This window comes from Trichomycterus rosablanca, chromosome 6 (assembly GCF_030014385.1).
Source record: "Trichomycterus rosablanca isolate fTriRos1 chromosome 6, fTriRos1.hap1, whole genome shotgun sequence".
NCBI classification, from domain to species: Eukaryota; Metazoa; Chordata; class Actinopteri; order Siluriformes; family Trichomycteridae; genus Trichomycterus; species Trichomycterus rosablanca.
Window position 1 is genome coordinate 4,841,270 of NC_085993.1, and position 21,611 is coordinate 4,862,880.

Sequence of the window (21,611 nt, forward strand, 5' to 3'; positions counted from 1 at the left end):
AATGCGGCGAACCTTCCCAGGAGTGCTCGGCCTACCAAGATTTTACCAAGAATACATCAATGACTCATCCAAGAGGAAACACAAAAACCCAGAGGAACATCTAAAAACATCCAGGCCTCACTCGCCTCAGTTAAGGTCAATGTACACGATTCCACAATAAGAAAGATGCTGGAACAAAAATGGCATCTGTAAGGTAAAAAAACAGAGGCTGAGTCAAAATTCTGACTTGAATCGCATTGAGATGCTGTGGCATGACCTTAAACAGGTTAATGATGGAAAATCCTCCAATGGAGCCAAATTCAAACAATTCTGCATGGAAGAGTGAAGCAAATTCCCCCAGAGTGCTGTAAAAGAATTGATTTGATTTGGATTTGATATCATTTCTATACTAAATGATACAGTCATTCTGCATTGTAGTCATTTTCAACTCCTCTGCCACTTGCACCGCGCCCACACTGGTCGAGGAAGGTCGCAGACTGGCACCCACCCCCTTCAACACGTGATGTTGAAATCATGTTGGATTCTCACAAAACCATACTGTGGAGGGTCACACTATGCCCTATTTGTTCCTCCACTACTCGTGTTGGCACCAGACAGCAGGAGAGTCTGTTGCAGCAGCAATGAGCAAAACTGCAGTCTGTTGATCACTAAATTTAACATATAAATAAAACATAAAACATAGCATGTGCAAAAGTATGAAAAAAATACATTCATTTTGGCTCCCGTATGGTCAGGTGAACCTTAACAGTTAAAGAACTGGGCTGGTAATTGAAAGGTCGCTGGTTTAAGCCTAACCACTGCCAGGTTGGTTGCAGTCTGTTGATCACTTAATTTAACATATAAAAATAAAACATAAAACATAGCATGTGCAAAAGTATAAAAAAATAAAATCTTATTGGCTTCTGTTTATGAAGTTGTAGCCTAGAAGTTAAGATACTGGGCCAGTAATTGAAAGGTCGCTGGTTCCAGCCTAACCACTGCCAGGTTATCACTGTTGGACCCCTGAGCAAGGCCCTTAACCCTCAATTGCTTAGACAATATACTGTCACAGTACTGTAAGTTGTTTTGGATAAAAAGCATCTGCTAAATGGCGTAAATGTAAATGTTTGGTCTACAAACCAGACTTAAGACTGGCAATGAGAGCGCACTGACAAGTACAGCTCAGCCATCTCCCCCACATCAGCCAATTGTGTCTGTGCAGACACCCAACCGACCGATAACACTGCTGAGAATCGAACCCTGAACCTCTGCAATAGTGGGTTAGCGCCACCCGAGCGCCCCATGCAAAAGTAAAAAAAAATAAAAGGTGAAAAATGACTCTATGTGAAGCAGAACCAAGCAGGATTTATATATGCAGTCATATATAATCATGTCAGCAGGAATTAAAGAGAGGATGTTAGGACGTTTCATTGCTATAATTGTAGAATAGATGACGCAGAGCCCTCAGAGACGACCAGAAGACAAATCTGAGCAAACCATGAACCTCAAACAGAAGAGACAGCCGGAGAAATTACTCCTATAGGGGGAAAGGGGCGTGGCTGCAGGCGGAAGGAGAACGAAGGGAAAGAACTGAAGCCTGATTGGTTGGAGGGAAGAAGCCTGAGGATTGTGGGACATACCACAGAGTCTGAGTGTGAGGAGGCCTCGGGGAACGGCTTGCTACGAGGGGATGGATCCTGATGGAGAGACGGCATGAGATGGAACACACACACACACACACACACACACACACGGTGTACAACACTCGAGAGAAAGCACACACAGTACACAACAGAAGGAATGAAACACACATCTATTTCACATGAGAGAACAGACACACACACTTATGGTTTAGAGGTCATGTCAGAAAGAACTGAGGTGAATGGTGAGCCAATTTAAAAAATGAGAAATGAGAAACTGTGTGGGTGCCCTGCTTTTTCCTTCTCCCAGGATGAAGCGTTCTGAGAAAATGAAGGAATATTTACAGCTGCCAGAGGTAACCACTACTGACGTTCCATAATGCACCATAAATATTAGTAATGTGTGTAATTTGCTGCATGAGGGAGTTTGAGTGCACTGATAGAATCGACACTGATCTGTGCATTTTCCTGGAACGGCAGAACAAATAACACCTGAAAAAATTACCCAAAGACCTAATTGATAATTATTAGCAATTATTTGCAATACTGATAATAACTGCAGCTGTAATTTTAGTGTCTGGTTCATCTCGCGGAACCTGTTTTACACATTAAATAGACGTAAAAAAAAAAAAAGGGTTTTTTTTTTCGGCTCTCAAAACACAGAATACATTCCTCACTGTAACGACTTAATTGTTTGCTTTAAGCAGCTGTGATTGCTCGGAACCTCCCACTGTGCAACATCTGGAGACGTTCAGCAAACACAAAAAAAAAAAAACGTTTACTCTTAATTAGTCCTCGTTCAGAGACGAGCTGGACCAGGTCCAAAGCAAACACTCCAGCAGAGGACAAACCAGAGGAATTAGGAGAGGTGCAGACACGCCCAGTATAAACAAATTAAGGAGGCTAGTCACAGTGTGCCAGAGACCAGCTAAAAAAAACTCGGTGCCAACTCATCCCAGTGCATTAAACTGTCTCTCCCAATCTCACACATTCACACACTGTAGTCCATCTGTTTCTCTGCATACTTTGTTATCCTCCTTTCACCCTGTTCTTCAATGGTCAGGACCCCCACAGGACCACCACAGAGCAGGTATTATTTAGGTGGTGGATCATTCTCAGCACTGCAGTGACACTGACATGGTGGTGGTGTGTTAGTGTGTGTTGTGCTGGTATGAGTGGATCACACACAGCAGCGCTGCAGGAGTTTTTAAATACCGTGTCCACTCACTGTCCACTCTATTAGACACTCCTACCTAGTTGGTCCACCTTGTAGATGTAAAAGTCAGTTTGAGTTGATCATCTTCTAGATCTTCATCAGTGGTCACAGGACGCTGCCCACGGGGCGCTGTTGGCTGGATATTTTTGTTGGTGGACTATTCTCAGTCCAGCAGTGACAGTGAGGTGTTTAAAAACTCCAGCAGCACTGCTGTGTCTTATCCACCCATACCAGCACAACACACACTAACACACCACCACCATGTCAGTGTCACTGCAGTGCTGAGAATGATCCACCACCCAAATAATACCTGCTCTGTGGTGGTCCTGTGGGGGTCCTGACCATTGAAGAACAGCATGAAAGGAGGCTAACAAAGCATGCAGAGAAACAGATGGACTACAGTCAGTAATTGTAGAACTACAAAGTACTTCTATATGGTAAGTGGAGCTGATAACATGGACAGTGAGTGTAGAAACAAGGAGGTGGTTTTAATGTTCTGGTTGATCTGTATATGTGGTGGGAGGAACAGGACCCGTGATGCTATGCGGCACCCACTCTACCAGCTGTGCCACCGTGTTCACAGATTATGAAATTTTCAAACACAAACACTTGACAGACGTACACAGACGTGGTTACCTGGGAATTCACGGTCTGGCCCATGGGAATCCGCGAGCACTCCAGCGCGTACTGCTTCACGCAGAAGTAAAAACCCTGCAAGAGAAAGAAAACAAGTGTTCTCCAAAAACGGTCTGCAAGAATTTAAAAAAATAATACGACTTTTTAATGAGCTTGAAGGAAATTTACATAATCACATTACATTAAAACCCTTTTACATTGGCACGGTACCCTACGGTACAATACAGTTCGCATACCAATCCAGAACAATACACACCAGACCTAATGAGCTGCTGTTTCTAACTGCACAAGGGTACCAGTAAATATAGGAGGAGTGTGATGAAGGTGAAGCTGTGACCGCACTCTTTATTAAATTATAGGGGGAAAATATGCCACAGTAAGGGCGCATTCACATGAGAAGCAGCAAAAACACGAGACTCGACGCAGATCGACTTGAGCAGTGCGATACACTGATAACGGGACAGTGGTAGCCTAGTGGGTAGAGCTTTGTGCTATCAACCGGTAGATTGGCGATTCAAATCCAGGCTCTGTTGGGTCCTTGAGCAAGGCCCTTAACCCTGTCTGCTCCAGGGGCACCGTACGATGGCTGACCCCACGCTCTGATCCCAGCTTCCAAACAAGCTGGAACATGCAAAGCAAGAATTCCATTGTACTGTACACCTGTATACAGTGTATCACAAAAGTGAGTACACCCCTCACATTTCTGCAGATTTTTAAGTATATCTTTTCATGGGACAACACTGACAAAATGACACTTTGACACAATGAAAAGTAGTCTGTGTGCAGCTTATATAACAGTGTAAATTTATTCTTCCCTCAAAATAACTCAATATACAGCCATTAATGTCTAAACCACCGGCAACAAAAGTGAGTACACCCCTTAGTGAAAGTTCCTGAAGTGTCAATATTTTGTGTGGCCACCATTATTTCCCAGAACTGCCTTAACTCTCCTGGGCATGGAGTTTACCAGAGCTTCACAGGTTGCCACTGGAATGCTTTTCCACTCCTCCATGACGACATCACGGAGCTGGCGGATATTCGAGACTTTGCACTCCTCCACCTTCCGCTTGAGGATGCCCCAAAGATGTTCTATTGGGTTTAGGTCTGGAGACATGCTTGGCCAGTCCATCACCTTTACCCTCAGCCTCTTCAATAAAGCAGTGGTCGTCTTAGAGGTGTGTTTGGGGTCATTATCATGCTGGAACACTGCCCTGCGACCCATTTTCCGGAGGGAGGGGATCATGCTCTGCTTCAGTATTTCACAGTACTTATTGGAGTTCATGTGTCCCTCAATGAAATGTAACTCCCCAACACCTGCTGCACTCATGCAGCCCCAGACCATGGCATTCCCACCACCATGCTTGACTGTAGGCATGACACACTTATCTTTGTACTCCTCACCTGATTGCCGCCACACATGCTTGAGACCATCTGAACCAAACAAATTAATCTTGGTCTCATCAGACCATAGGACATGGTTCCAGTAATCCATGTCCTTTGTTGACATGTCTTCAGCAAACTGTTTGCGGGCTTTCTTGTGTAGAGACTTCAGAAGAGGCTTCTTTCTGGGGTGACAGCCATGCAGACCAATTTGATGTAGTGTGCGGCGTATGGTCTGAGCACTGACAGGCTGACCCCCCACCTTTTCAATCTCTGCAGCAATGCTGACAGCACTCCTGCGCCTATCTTTCAAAGACAGCAGTTGGATGTGACGCTGAGCACGTGCACTCAGCTTCTTTGGACGACCAACGCGAGGTCTGTTCTGAGTGGACCCTGCTCTTTTAAAACGCTGGATGATCTTGGCCACTGTGCTGCAGCTCAGTTTCAGGGTGTTGGCAATCTTCTTGTAGCGCAACAATTCGTCTTTTAAGATCCTCAGAGAGTTCTTTGCCATGAGGTGCCATGTTGGAACTTTCAGTGACCAGTATGAGAGAGTGTGAGAGCTGTACTACTAAATTGAACACACCTGCTCCCTATGCACACCTGAGACCTAGTAACACTAACAAATCACATGACATTTTGGAGGGAAAATGACAAGCAGTGCTCAATTTGGACATTTAGGGGTGTAGTCTCTTAGGGGTGTACTCACTTTTGTTGCCGGTGGTTTAGACATTAATGGCTGTATATTGAGTTATTTTGAGGGAAGAATAAATTTACACTGTTATATAAGCTGCACACAGACTACTTTTCATTGTGTCAAAGTGTCATTTTGTCAGTGTTGTCCCATGAAAAGATATACTTAAATATCTGCAGAAATGTGAGGGGTGTACTCACTTTTGTGATACACTGTATATATTTATATAATATACACTGCCTGGCCAAAAAAAGGTCACACACTCTAATATTAGGTTGGACCACCTTTAGCTTTGATTACGGCACGCATTCGCTGTGGCATCGTTTCCACAAGCTTCTGCAATGTCACAACATTTATTTCTGTCCAGAGTTGCATTAATTTTTCCCCAAGATCTTGTATTGATGATGGGAGACTTGGACCACTGCGCAAAGTCTTCTCCAGCACATCCCAAAGATTCTCAATGGGGTTCAGATCTGGACTCTGTGGTGGCCAATCCATGTGTTATAATGATGTCTCATGCTCCCTGAAGCACACTTTCACAATCTGAGCCCGATGAATCCTGCCATTGTCATCTTGGAACATGCCCGTGCCATCCAGCTGGGCTGAGCCGCCACATGAACAACGATTGGCCTGTTGTTCAGATAGGGGTGGGATATTAAGCCGGACTCTCTCACAACTGATGCAACTACGACCTCTGCTGGAGCCTGCACAGAGACGAGGAAAGAGTGCGCTGATCAGGGTGTGGCCTTCCGTACACAGTGCTGATCCGATTATGCACTCATTAAGTATAGGTGACAAAAATGCATACAGCTGCTGCCTACGTGTTGGAGGGGCCGTGGGTTAGCTTTGTTCTCCTTAATCCAAGCCGGGGTCGGCATTAGTGGAGAGGAAGCATGACGCAATTGGGCAATTGGACGCACTAAAAGGGAGAAAATGCATAAACAGTGTGCACTGGTCGACCTTTGCGGGTTGCGCAGCACCTACACAGGCCGAGGTTGGCCGCAGATAAGCACATAAGACAGAGAAAGACTTGGATAGAAAGACTTAACAAACAAAGGATCATGCTACTCTTACTGTATTCCTCCACCACTTGTACTGGTGCTTAGACCAGACATCAGAGTCACTGTTGCAGCAGCAAAGTTAGACTCAAACTCAACACTTGGCTGTAGAGAGCCAAGTTATCAGACTGCTGTGCCACCCAGGTGCCCTATTTTTAAAAAATCCATCCTCTGGCTGTCACCCCACACAAGCTCATACCTGGAAGGCCAGCTCCATTAGCATGATCCCGCCGGGAAGCGCCCTCTGCAGGTGATACGCCGTGGTGCTCGTTCCACTGCTCTGCTGAGAAAAACACAAAAACGATGCTACAGATGTGCGACTGGCTTTACAGATGTGTGACTGGCTTTACAGATGTGTGTGTGTATGTGTGTGTGTGTGGGGGGGTATTCTGTAGATGTTCTGAGAGAAATATACAGGTGCAAGTGTGCAAAATACAGCTGGACAAAATAATGGAAACCCACAACATTCTGTTAATACTATAAAGCAGCCAGTAAGATGTTTAGTTATCAGAACAGCTCTCCTTTTCCTTTGGAATGTTCTTACGCGGCTCCTGAATGGTTTGTGGTGGACCAATGAAGGTTCTCTGAGAAGAAAATAATTCCTAGGGAATTTAGGAGGCAGGGATCCGCCTAATAATCACCATTTAGTGTCTGCTAAATGCCGTAAATGTAAATAATTCAACTCTATCGGTATTCTTGTTTTTTTTAAAATCATATTTAAGGTTCCTGGAGCCTATCCCAGCTTTTCAATGGGCGCAAGGCACACAGTAACACCCTGGACGGGGCGCCAGTCCGTCGCAGGGCAGACACACACACACACATACACACACCCATTCACCTATAGGGCAATTCAGTGTCTCCAATTAACCTGACTGCATGTTTTTGGACTGTGAGAGGAAACCGGAGCTCCCGGAGGAAACCCACACAGACACGGGGAGAACATGCAAACTCCGCACAGAAAGAACCCGGACCGCCCCGCCTGGGGATCAAACCCAGGACGACCTTGCTGTGGGGTGACAGTGCTACCCACCGAGCCACTCGTGGGAAAAACTCTGTTAGAAAACTAAAGACTGCAAATGGTGGGTACATTGGAGCAAATTCACACTGATGTTCATGATATTTGAGTGAGATGTCGATTACAAGCTCATGTCATGTGTGTGTGTAGCTGAGAACAGAGAAGTGTTGGTCAACTTTTGACTGTGTATGACTGTGTGTGCACCTACCTTAGGACTGTCCTCACTCTTCTGCTTGTTGTAGGAGAAAGAAGAAAATGAAGATCTGCCCTCTATGGACAGAGAACTCAGCATGGCCGCCCGAGCACGAGCAATACTGCACAGACAGACAGTGGGTGAGTGTACGAGTGTACGAGTGTGAATGTGTGTGTGTGTGTGTGTGTTCTCATGTTGACCCTGTAAGTAATAAAAGTCTCATGCAGTTGGTCAGAGTGAATCACACACAGCTGGTACTGCATCCACCATCATTATAGTTCAAACGCACACCCACGCACCTACACACACACACACACCTACACACACACACACCTACACACATCTGATGCCTGTGTGAAAATCACTGAACTGGCAGAACAAAGCTTTTCACTGCTGAACAATTAAAAATAAGTACAAAATCAGGAACATATCTGTGATTATGCATTACAAACTTTAGCTAGTCTTTATCTCAGACTCAGTGAAGATCTTTGGTGTGGCCTCTGTACCTGTCAGTCTTAGTGAAGGAGCTGACTGGGTGTGGCCTCTGTACCTGTCAGTCTTAGTGAAGGAGCTGACTGGGTGTGGCCTCTGTACCTGTCAGTCTTAGTGAAGGAGCTGACTGGGTGTGGCCTCTGTACCTGTCAGTCTTAGTGAAGGAGCTGACTGGGTGTGGCCTCTGTACCTGTCAGTCTTAGTGAAGGAGCTGACTGGGTGTGGCCTCTGTACCTGTCAGTCTTAGTAAAGGAGCTGACTGGGTGTGGCCTCTGTACCTGTCAGTCTTAGTGAAGGAGCTGACTGGGTGTGGCCTCTGTACCTGTCAGTCTTAGTGAAGGAGCTGACTGGGTGTGGCCTCTGTACCTGTCAGTCTTAGTGAAGGAGCTGACTGGGTGTGGCCTCTGTACCTGTCAGTCTTAGTGAAGGAGCTGACTGGGTGTGGCCTCTGTACCTGTCAGTCTTAGTGAAGGAGCTGACTGGGTCTGGCCTCTGTACCTGTCAGTCTTACTGAATGAGCTGACTGGGTGTGGCCTCTGTACCTGTCAGTCTTACTGAAGGAGCTGACTGGGTGTGGCCTCTGTACCTGTCAGTCTTAGTGAAGGAGCTGACTGGGTGTGGCCTCTGTACCTGTCAGTCTTAGTGAAGGAGCTGACTGGGTGCGGCCTCTGTACCTGTTAGTTTTAGTGAAATCTGGGTGTGGCCTTTGTACCTGTAAGACTTAGTTAAAAGGGTGTGGCCTGTCAGTCTTAGTAAAGAAGCTGACTGGGTGTGGCTTCAGTACCTCTCATTTTCTGTGAAATCTGGGTGTGGCTTCTGTCTCAGTACCTGTCAGACTCAGTTAAAAAGCTGGCTGGGTGTGGCATTTGTACCTGCCAGTCTAAGAAAAGGAGCTGGGTCTGGATTGTGTACCCGTCCGTGTTAGTAAAAAAAAAAACTGGGTGTGGCCTTTGTACCTGCCAGTCTCAATGAAGGAGCTGACTGGGTGTGGCCTCTGTACTTGTCAGTCTCAGTAAAGAAACTGGGTGTGGCCTCACTACCTGTCAGTCTCAGTGAATAAGCTGGTGTGGCATTTGTACCTTTGGGCCAGTCTAAGAAAAGCTGGCTGGGTGCGGCCTCTTTACCTGCCAGTCTCAGCGAAGAAACTGGGTGTGGCCCCTGTACCTGCCAGTCTCACTGAAGGAGTTGGCTGGGTGTGGTCTCTGTACCTCTCAGTCTCAGTAAAGAAACTGGGTGTGGCCTTTGTACCTCTCAGTCTTAGTGAAGGAACTGGGTGTGGCTCAGCGAAAGAACCAGCCAGTCTTAGTAAAGGAGCTGACTGGGTGTGGCCTCTGTACCTCCCAGGCAAAGTGAAAGCTGGGTGTGGGCTCTGTACCCATCAATCTCAGTAAAAAAAAAAACTGGGTGTGGTCTCTGTACCTGCCAGTCTCAGTACAGGAGCTGGGTGTGGCCAGTCCCACTAAAGGAGACATCCCGTTTGTGAGTTGTCAGTTTTAGCTCCTTCATCAGAGCGAGTGTATTTTTTGGTGAAGGGCGTGGCAGTGTTTGTGCATACCTGCGTGCGGGTGAAGGGGGTCGGACCTGCACCAGGATGAAGCCCAGGCTCTGTAGGTACTGCACATACTGCTGCATGAAGGCGCTGCAGATCTCCTGCTCCTCCTTACAGCGGACAGGGAGCAGCTCGGCCGAGTCTGTGCTGTGACTGCGGTCGCGCCCTGATGCCGCCGAGTCGTTGGAGCGATGCCGCTTCTGTCAAAAAAAAAAGAGAGAGAAAGAGACGGGTCAAAAGTTTGTGGACACCCCTCTTAATTAATGAGTTATGGTATTTTAGACACAACCAGTGCTAACAGGTGTATAATATCAATTATAGAAAATAATTAATATGCAGTAACAGTTTGGGGAACTTCATTTTCTGTCCACCATAACAAGGTAAGGATAAGGCGTGGCACTGTCCTGCTGAAATAACCACAGGCTTCCTTGAAAAGATTTCAGCAAAGGTGTCGCCTTAATGACAAGACGTGTCTTGTGATGTTTCTGTGCTCTTTGTGTAATGCAGTGTCAGACTGTGTTAAGTGACAACAGTTCTCTGAAGTACTCCTGAGCACACGTGGCTATATTTATCACATTAGACAGTACATATAACATATATACATTAAACAGTGGTTACCAGCCCTAAACTCACCCTACAGAGATTTCTCTGGATTAGCCCAATCTTTTCACAATATTATGTACAGTAGACGGGAAAAGACCTAAATTAGTGGCAAACTTAAATTGAGAACTGTTCTTTTTTTTTTAACTGATTGGCTATCAAGTATTAACCACACCCCATTTTGGGCCTTGTGGATTATATTCTATAAACTTTTCATGTGCATTTTGCCCCGTCCCAATTTTTTAAATTGTGTAGTAAGAATCAAATTCAACATGTTTTTTTTGTTTTTTTTTTTAATACAAAAAAGTTGGTCCAGAAACATGAAAAAAGTCATTTCTTTGCAGTGTTCTTTACACCAGGGTTTTCCAAGAGCCAGTATATATGGGTTGCAGAGAAAAAAATAATAAATAAATACATTTTAACAGGCACGTAAACACAAAATGAACTTGTCCATGTCCTTGTGGAGGCTTTAAAAGTCACATAAGTGGGACCAAATTAACACCATTTTTTTATTAAGTATATTTCGTTTGTTATTTATTAACACACGCTGCAACCAGAGCTGGATTCTGAGTACATCGTATCGAATCCAGCTCTGCCTTACCGGTTCCAGGCCGAGTGGCTGTATGAGCAACGATTGGCCGGTTGCTCAGTTGGGGGGCGGGACAAAGAACCGGATGTGGGTCTCTCTCTGTCAGAATGCGATTACGACCTCTGCCGGCTGATTGGAGGCGCCTGCACAGAGATGAGGAAGAGTGCCCTTAGGGTGTGTCTCTCCGCATGCAACGCTAGGTGGCGCAACACTCATCAATGTGTGGGTGGCAAAAATGCATCCGGCTGATGCTCATGTTTCGGAGGGGATATGGGTTAGCTTCGATCTCCTCGGTCAGGGCAGGGTTCGGCATAGACAGAGAGGAAGCACGATGCAAACTGAACAATTGGATGCGCTAAAGGGGGAGAAAAAAGGGGGGGGGGAATAATCATAAACAAAATGTGGCTCTCTTGAACAAAAAAGTTTGAAAAACCCTGTGCTACACCACTCCAGTAAACACTTTGATCCAACCCAACACACAGTTCAGACAATCTCAGGAACTGGCATGGTGGCTAAGTGGGTAGCACTGTCGCCTCACAGCAAGAAGGTCCTGGGTTCGATCCCCAGGGGGGCGGTCCGGGTCTATTCTGTGTGGAGTTTGCATGTTCTCCCCGTGTCCGAGTGGGTTTCCCCCGGGAGCTCCGGTTTTCTCCCACAGTCCAAAGACGTGCAAGTGAGGTGAGTTGGAGACACTAAATTGTCCATGACTGTTCAATATGACCTTGAGAAGTGATTAATCTTGTGTAATGAGTAACTACCGTTCCTGTCATGAATGTTCATTTTGTGTTTGTATGATTTGTGTAAATCTTATTTATTTCAAGTATCCTCCAGGCCACCCAAAGAGGACGGGGGTCCCTGCTGAGTCCGGTTCCTCTCAAGCTTTCTTCCTGTAATTTTAAGGGAGTTTTTCCTTGCTACCGTCGCCCTCGGCTTGCTCAACAGGGGTTTTTGTATCTGTTGGTCCTGGATTTTGTAAAGTTGCTTTGAGACAATGTCTATTGTAAAAAGTGCTATATAAATAAATTTGACTTGACTTGAATTTGACTTGAATGTAACCAAAGTATAAAACATGACGTTAAAATCCTAATAAACAAACAAACAAACAAACAGGAACTCAAGACTGGCAGCTTGGCAGAATTTAATCAACGATCACCAGCTGAGTATCTTATCCACTGAGTCCCATCATGTAAACCTGATCCATCACGCTCCTGATCTACAGTTCTAGTGCTGATGTTGCCTCCAGGAGAAATCTGAAATGTAAAAGTTTGTGTTGCACCCAGAAAAAAGTGATTATGTTCTTTCACACCAAGCGACCCCATTTCTTGGGTTGATGTGACTTCATGGCTGAGCTGTTGTTGCTCCTGGATGTTTTCATTTCACAGAAACAGCGTCTGAACAAAGATGCTCTAGCAGGGCAGAAATTGGATATGCAGAGTCAATGAGCATTTCAGGACAACCCTCCAACACAGACATGCATGATACAGAGCGGGAAAATGAGACACAAAATAAATATGGGTCTGTCTGAAAACCTAGTGAGCTGCCTTGCTGCCTCCTGCCTACCTGATCAGCTGCCTCAGTAGAGAGAATTCGAATACGACGATGAACTTATAAGGCAGATTATTCAGACGCACTGCTTATACAGCAATTACGTCACCACAGTTTTAGCTTATTAAGCTAACACAGTTAGCCCCAGACCATTCAAACCAACGGACTGAGGTGGCACAACCCGCTAGCACGCCAGCTAACGTCTCCCTCCGTGTACCGAACACAGTTAAATTGTCACTGATGCGCCCGAATTTGCACATAAACGACACTTGTGAACCTTTATACAAATTAAACATCACTGAGAATTTATTTACATTTGAAAAGAACTCTGTTAGTTGCGCCGTATTCATCTGCCATGTAGTAACTGAATGCTGGGATTGCCTTCACTGCTAAGGAAGCATCGGACGCTCCCTCATTATTCGGTCAGATTATCACTCAGAATTAAGGCACCTCAGTAGGCAGCATCTTATAGAATCTATGAATTTAGACACGCCCTCTTCTCGAGAGCAAATAGATATAGAGAGATCACCAGGTTTTCAGACAGATTCACAGTCAACAACAAAAGATGTTAGAACTATAGAGAGAAGCAGTAAGACATACAGAGGAAATAAAGGAAACAGACAGTCAAGATGGGAAAAAGACAGCAACTGTAGTAGGATGGATGAGGTGGGTGCTTCATAGCAACAAGGGTCCAGCAGACACGGGTTCAACCCTCGGCTACTTCGTGGTTTAAGTATGTGAGTATCTGACAGCAATGAACTTGGGCCCTGTTTCATGTATGTGTGTTTGTGCCCTGTGCCCAGTGTTTCTGGATGTTGGCTGACCAACCACAATCCTGACCAGGATGAATCATTTACTGAAGGTATATGAACTAGGAAATAAACAAACAAAAATAAAAGAAGAGAGAGGTAAAGAGAGAGAGTGTGTGTGTGTGTGTGTTTCTTCCCCATGCCCAGTGCTTCTGGAAGTTGGCTGACCAACCACAATCCTGACCAGGATGAATCATTTACTGAAGGTATATGAACTAGGAAATGAAATAAACAAACAAAAATAAAAGAAGAGAGAGGTAAAGAGAGAGAGAGAGAGTGTGTGTGTGTGTGTGTGTGTGTGTGTGTGTGTTTGTGCCCTGTGCCCAGTGCTTCTGGAAGTTGGCTGACCAACCACAATCCTGACCAGGATGAATCATTTACTGAAGGTATATGAACTAGGAAATGAAATAAACAAACAAAAATAAAAGAAGAGAGAGGTAAAGAGAGAGAGAGTGTGTGTGTGTGTGTGTGTGTGTGTGTGTGTGTGTGTGTGTGAGAGAGAGTGAGAGAGAGAGAAAGAGCAGAAGCGAGGGATCTTCATTTGCGGCTGGACTCGGAGCTCATCCTGGATCTGATCTGATGCCCTGTTTCATGTGTGTGTGTGTGTGTGTTTCTTCCCCATGCCCAGTGCTTCTGGAAGTTGGCTGACCAACCACAATCCTGACCAGGATGAATCATTTACTGAAGGTATATGAACTAGGAAATGAAATAAACAAACAAAAATAAAAGAAGAGAGAGGTAAAGAGAGAGAGAGAGAGTGTGTGTGTGTGTGTGTGTGTGTGTGTGTGTGAGAGAGTGAGAGAGAGAGAGAGAGAGAGTGAGAGTGTGTGTGTGAGAGAGAGAGAGAGAGCAGAAGCGAGAGACCTTCATTTGCGGCTGGACTCGGAGCTCATCCTGGATCTGCTTTCTAAAGAGCGGGTCGAAGAGCAGAGGAGTGGCGCAGTAATGAACCAACCGAGACGACTGCTTCAGAGCATCCAGATCCGCTGCCTAACACACACACACACACACACACACACACACACACACACACACACACACACATAATAAAGAAATGTTATATAAACACACACACACACACACATCACAGTCATGGCAGTCTTGGGATTTTATTTATCACTGCAGTTGTTTTTTTTAGACTAAATAATTTGGACCTTTTACAAAAGTTCTCATAAATTTATTGTAGATTCCAAACTGTAATTTCAGCACAAATCACAACAAGCCTCGTGAGACGAGTGCATTTGTCATCCACAAAAGAGAAACGGGAGGAAAAATCGAACGCTTATTATTTCTGAGCAAAGCTGAAGTATGTTGCCCATGCAACATACTTCAACATACGCCCATGCAACATACCCCCCCCCCCCCTTCCCGGAGGTGCTGAAAGCGAATCACGCCACTGGCCACAGCTTCACATTAAGCGCCCTTTTGAAAAGTCCTCTCTGTTTGATCTGATCTGAAATGTTTCGTACCCGAGCGGGGTGGACGTCTGGGTTAAGCTGAGACGTGGACAATCGTGAGTGACGCTAACGAGCAGCCCGGCTGAAGCACAGACACGAGCAGTTTCCTCTCTATTAAAAGTCCCCGAGGTGCTTTCTTCGCTTCCTGTGGCATGCGCCTACTTTACGTGTCTGTCTGCCAGCTGAGGAACAGCTCATGTGTTACCTCATTAAAAACGACAGGAGGTCAGGTGAGCATTTTAAGCCCTGCCAATTGGCTGAGAACGAGTTCCAGGCCCGTGTGGAGCGAACTGGTGCTGGAGTGGATTTTGCTAATTCATCGTTTTAGGGCTTTATGTGAACAATCCAGTACATAAAACTGCAGCTGCTGTGCTGAGACACTGACTAACAGAGGAGGTCCATCTCAGAGACACCAAGACTTGCAGTGAAGCCCAGTGGTCCTGTTACGCATAAGTACACTTTGAGATCAAAAGTATTAGGACACACTTTCTAATTATTGACTGTATGTGTTTCAGCCACAACAGTTGCTAACAGGTGTAATAAATCAGCTGTAGCCTTGTAGGCAGTTGTAGCCTAGCGGTTAAGGTACTGGACTAGTAATCAGAAGGTCGCTGGTTCAAGCTGGTCCCACCACTGCCAGGTTGCTGCTGTTGGGCCCTTGAGCAAGGCCCTTAACCCTCAATTGATTAGATGATATACTGTCACAGTACTGTAAGTCGCTTTGGATAAAAGCGTCTGCTAAATGCCGAAAATGTAAATGTAAACTATGCAGCAACAGTTTAGGGAAGGTCCTAGAGGAGGAAAAGCTCGGTTTAAAGAAACTCCAGTGTCCTGCACAGAGTACATTTACATTTTCGGCATTTATTAGACGCTTTTATCCAAAGCGACTTACAGTGAAGTGACAGTATATTGTCTAAGCAATTGAGGGTTAAGGGCCTTGCTCAAGGGCCCAACAGTGGCAACTTGGTGGTGGTGGTGGGGCTTGAACCGGCAACCTCCCGATCACTAGTCCAGTACCTTAACCACTGAGCTACCACTGCAGAGTTCTGACCTCAGCCCCAATAAACAACTTTGGAATGAACTGGAACATCAACTGAGGCTTTCTTGTACAACATCAGTGCCCAGCCATACAAATGACCCCAAATTCCCATAGACATCCTTAAAAGTCTTGTGAGAAGCTTTCTTAGAAGAGTGGCTGCTGTTATAGCTGAAAAGATCACATAGAGGTCACTCTGTTGTAACAGCATATGTTTTTGTAATGGGACGTTTGGCAAAGTCATGGTCGGGTGTCCAAATACTTCTGGCCATATAGTGTAATCATGCAAAAGTACACCAGTAGAACCAGATCCAACAGTAAGCCTATTTTTAAATATCCATACAGTGGGACCTGAGAAATAGGCTTACTGTTGGATCTGGTTCTTTCTGAGCTGTTTTCACTGGTGTCACTGGTGTACTTTTGCATAATTACACTATGTGGCCAAAAGTATTTGGCCACCACATGATAAGCTTGCTGGACATCCCATTTCAATGAATGGCTAAAAGTTTACATACACCTGTAGGGGCACAAACTGCCACTTTGTTCAGCGCTCGGCTTAAGCGGTGCGGTAAAACAACATCAAAGTGTGAATATGAGATGAATCTGCATTTGTGTGGAATAACCATCAAATCCAGTCTGAAAGCTCCACATGTATCTGTGTTTATCTGGATTTTCCTCACTGTTTCACTTTTAAACTTGTGTTACAGCTCGAGGTTCTGAGAAAGAGAATCAGCTTCTCTGAGAGTTAAATGTGGTTTAATGTATTAAAAGAACAACACAGGGGCACTAAACTTCTTTTCATTATTACTGCTCATAAGTTCTCTCCACTAATGAAATTCCTCACTCCTTGTTTTACTGTTTGTTTGTTTATTAGGATTTTAACGTCATGTTTTACACTTTTGGTCACATTCATGACAGGAACGATAGTTACTCATTACACATCAGTTCATCAGTTCACACAAGTTTAATATCAAACACAATCATGGACAATTTAGTGTCTCCAATTCACCTCACTTGCATGTTTTTGGACTGTGGGAGGAAACCTGGAGCACCCGGAGGAAACCCACACGGACACGGGGAGAACATGCAGACTCCACACAGAAAGGACCCGGACCGCCCCACCTGGAGATCGAACCCAGGACCTTCTTGCTGTGAGGCGACAGTGCTACCCACTTAGCCACCATGCCGCCCTCATTCATTGTTTTAATACAATAAGTCACGTTAAGCTTTGTTCATGGTTCAAAAAGAGTTGTTTGTACGGCCTGAGTCTTTTTTACCGCGTCATATCAAACAGTTTGTCTCATTGGAAGAGCTTTGAAAAGGTCAGCAGCAAGAGGCAAGCTAAGCAGCACTGTTACACTTTATAGGAAACAACGGCACAGCCAGCGCAAAAGCGGTTTTGTCGCTTCTCTTGTGAATGCGCCCTAAGAAACATGTACGTTAAAGCAGGTTTGAGAATCACTGGATGATTGTAACACTTATTTAGCTTAAGATCTGGAACCAGAAGTCTGGTTGTGTAGAAAATTTACCTTCCAACAAGTACTCAAAGAGTGTAGGTGTCACCTAGCATCCAATCAACTGAGCTTATAATATCTTAGTATATTAAACCATCTGACTTTAGATGGTAAAATACATTCTTAATGCCCATAGTAAAAGTGCAGGAGACCTTGTTTCACTGACCATAACTCCCCTGTAACAGCCCAATAATCACCGAGCATGTTGTCCCAGGTGTGCTAGAACAGGATGAAGCCTTTCGTACAGTGTTTTTTCCAGAGCTAATGGAACATTAGCCTCCTGTGGTTCACACGAGTCGTGAAACGCTGACATAACTTGTCCATCAGTAAAGCTCCAGCGCTGGGATCCAGAGCTCAGCAGAAATACTTCCACAGGGAGCGATGACACAGTTTAGTGTCCATCAGCTGCCGGACTAAAACCCAACCATCACGGAAACAGTGTAGCTGTCAAGGACGTCTACAAATCTAGATCAGCCCGGTGCAGATCAGTTAGTGCTGGATGACATTTAGTCATTTTAATTGTAATCAAGGCCTCAAAATTAATTATAAAATGATTAGTAAAATTCATCGATGTGGATGCTTGGGTGGCTCTGCTGCCCGAATCTCAGCTGTGCTATCGAACGGTTGGGTGCCTACACAGAACGATTGGCTCGGTCTATTGGCATGATTAGTTGAATGGATTGGTCATCATTGCTGCATTTGCGCCCTCTGCTGGTATGTAAGGGAACCTGCACAGAGACGGTAAATAAGAATAACAGAGAAGTGTGTGGCTCTCTGTATGTGATTCTGACCCGTGTGACTCTGTGTGGCAAGTGACTGTGTTATGGAGTCAGGTGTAGCTACAATTACATGTTAACTAAATGACAATGATAGACATTTCCTTGTCGAAATCTCTCTTGAACAGCAAGGGGTCATGTGACGCCTCAGTGTTTTGGAAGAGGGGGCCTATTTATATATATATATATATACACACTGATCAGCCATAACATTAAAACCACCCCCTTGTTTCTACACACACTGTCCATTTTATCAGCTCCACTTACCATATAGAAGCACTTTGTAGTTCTACAATTACTGACTGTAGTCCATCTGTTTCTCTACATACCTTTTTAGCCCCCTTTCACCCTGTCCTTCAATGGTCAGGACCACCAAAGGACCACCACAGAGTAGGTATTATTTAGGTGGTGGATCATTCTCAGCACTGCAGTGACACTGACATGGTGGTGGTGTGTTAGTGTGTGTTGTGCTGGTCAGCGCTGCTGGAGTTTTTAAATACGTGTCCACTCACTGTCCACTCTATTAGGCACTCCTACCTAGTTGGTCCACCTTGTAGATGTTAAGTCAGAGACAATCGCTCATCTATTGCTGCTGTTTGAGTTGGTCATCTTCTATACCTTCATCAGTCATCACAGGACGCTGCCCACAGGGCGCTGTTGGCTGGATGTTTTTGGTCAGTGGACTATTCTCAGTCCAGCAGTGATAGTGAGGTGTTTAAAAACTCCAGCAGCGCTGCTGTGTCTGATCCACTCATACCAGCACAACACACACTAACACACCACCACCATGTCAGTGTCACTGCAGTGCTGAGAATGATCCACCACCTAAATAATACCTGCTCTGTGGGGGTCATGTGGGGGTCCTGACCATTGAAGAACAGGGTGAAAGCAGATTAAAAAAGTATGTAGAGAAACAGATGGACTACAGTCAGTAATTGTAGAACTACAAAGTGCTTCTATATGGTAAGTGGAGCTGATAAAATGAATGAGTGTAGAAACAAAGAGATGGTTTTAATGTTGTGGCTGATCTGTGTAAATATATACAGTATATATATATATAATCATTACTCGTCACCACCTGACTCTTGCTGTTCACACCAACAACAACTATCACCTCTTTTCACACAAATTGCTGATCTGAACTCATTTATGAACTTCAGCTTATTTTTGGTTGTCATAGTTTCACTAATGGCAAGAAAATGCCATGGCAGTACAGCGTACTTCACCAGCTAGTATCTACAGAGAAATCATTGTGACCACAAGTCAGATGTGTTCCAGCTAAACATAAAAAATCTGGAAGGATATTGCTTGTCTATACAATTAATCCCTGTGTAGTCAGTGTAGTCCATCACTGTCTGTGCAGTCAATATGGCAAGAAAAATGTGTTTGTTCTGTGTAATCGCTGCTGTCTATTTGCAGCGAAAGCACCGCCGCTGTACCATCCTGGAGCTTAAAACAATGTAGAATGTATCTGCAAAATACGTCATACAGTTAAACACCACAACAGTGTTTCTCTTCCATCTCTAGCAGGAACTATCATCAGGGAAGCACGAACAGAGAGCATCGTTTCACAGAGGCGGAGATAAAGCACATACCCCTTTGCTCAATGCTCAACCCCTATCTGTAAGGCCTTACCTAACTTGCGGCTGTGAAAATCACATCACAGTCTGTGAAATGAGCCTTTTCCTGTGTAAAATGCAACGTTTTTCATTCGTGTAGTGTTCAAGTGTCACGTTTACTGGTTAATTTACACTATGAGGCGTCCTAGCAATCCTACGGCAATTCAGTTTGCAATCGCTTAGTCAAAATGTCCAAGATGTCAAAGTATAAGCAGCTGAAAACACGACTCAGGTAACCGAGTTTGGAAAACTCCCAACCAATTCTGTGGACGCGGGGGGTGTCTATACGCAGACGTGTTTCGCTAGATGTTCTAGGTTTACATTTAACTATTGAGGTAGCTGTGCTGTATATTGTAGCTTCCATTTATTATATCATTTTTTTAAATGCATTTTCTCCCTTTAATGTATTTTCCTCCCGATTTAGCACACTCAATTTTGCCTTCCGCTGCTGAGAGATACCAGATTGCATCCGAGGAGAGCACGTCACTGTACACGCCTCTTCCTACACTGTTCTCGCCTCTGCATTCCACACAGGCGTCTCTTCTGCCAATCAGGGTCCTTACACAGCGTATAAAGACCCACCCACACATAGTCCGGTACCCACCCTGCAGATACGGTGGCCAATTAGTATCTGCTGCAGGCACTGCCGATTATGCTCGCCAGATGGCGCCCAGCCGACCGGTGGCAACGTCGAGTTTCGAACCGAGGAGTTTAGAATGTTGGTTCTGGTGTGCTAGTGGAATATCCCGCTGCACCACCTGGGCGCCTCTTGTAAAATCCAATTTGATGTGAACTTCAAAGTTTTGTGTTTAGCGATTTACCGTTTTTAATTCACGTAGTGTTCAAGTGTCCCACTTTACTGGTTAATTTTCACTATGAGGCGTCCTAGCAATCGTACAGCAATTCAGTTAGCAATCGGTTAGTCAAAATGTCCAAGATGTTGAAGTGCAAAGCAGCTAAAAACACGACTCAGGTAACCGAGTTTGGAAAACTCCCAACCAATTCTGTGGACGCGGGGGGGGGGGGGGGGGGGGGGGTCTATACATAGACGTGTTTCGCTGGATGTTCTAGGTTTACATTTAACTATTAAGACAGGACTGTGATGGCTGTGGAGTCCTACAAGTTCCTGGGCACAACGATCTCCAAGGACCTGAAGTGGGACAGCAACATCAACTCCATCATCAAGAGGGCTCAACAGAGGATGTACTTTCTGTACCAGCTGAGGAAGTTCAACCTACCCCAAGAGCTGATGGTGCAGTTCTACACAGCCATCATAGAGTCCATCGTCACCACATCCATCACAGTGTGGGGCAGCGCTATCACAAAACATGACACCAAGAGACTGCAGCGCATCATCAAGTCTGCAGAGAGGACCATCGGTGTAAAGCTGCCCACACTGTTGGACCTGCATGCCTCCAGAACCAGGAAGCGTGCAGAGAAAATCATCACTGACCCGTCTCACCCTGGCCATCACGTTTCGGTGCCTTCCATCAGGCCGACGCTTCAGCCACATGAAGACCCGAACGACCAGGCTACAGAGAAGCTTTTATCCAAACTCCATTACGCTCATGAACAATTGAACACTACTGTACTGTTAATACTCGGGACACTTGCACATCAAAAACTACCTATTTCATTTATGTAATAGCATACACAGGATTTTCACCTTTACTTCCATTTCATATTTATATATTTTTATATTTTCTATAGTTTTTATATTGCACAAAACTGCACCTTTTTAAAATTACAATGTAAATTGCACATGCTAAATGTTTACAATGTTTTCTATGTTTACAGGTATGAATGTGTGTGTA

General features: G+C 45.0%; 1 protein-coding gene across 1 annotated transcript in view; it reads right to left on the reverse strand.

Moving 5' to 3' along the window:
• szt2 (SZT2 subunit of KICSTOR complex) overlaps window positions 1-21,611 on the reverse strand; it is a 152,784-nt gene that overhangs the window by 34,906 nt on the left and 96,267 nt on the right. Inside the window, exons 63-68 of the mRNA XM_062997134.1 lie at window positions 14,260-14,385; window positions 9,859-10,052; window positions 7,827-7,932; window positions 6,803-6,883; window positions 3,472-3,546; window positions 1,620-1,676 (exon numbers count right to left, since the gene is read on the reverse strand). Coding sequence (XP_062853204.1) covers window positions 1,620-1,676; window positions 3,472-3,546; window positions 6,803-6,883; window positions 7,827-7,932; window positions 9,859-10,052; window positions 14,260-14,385 — 639 coding nt within the window. The remainder of the gene's footprint in view (window positions 1-1,619; window positions 1,677-3,471; window positions 3,547-6,802; window positions 6,884-7,826; window positions 7,933-9,858; window positions 10,053-14,259; window positions 14,386-21,611) is intronic.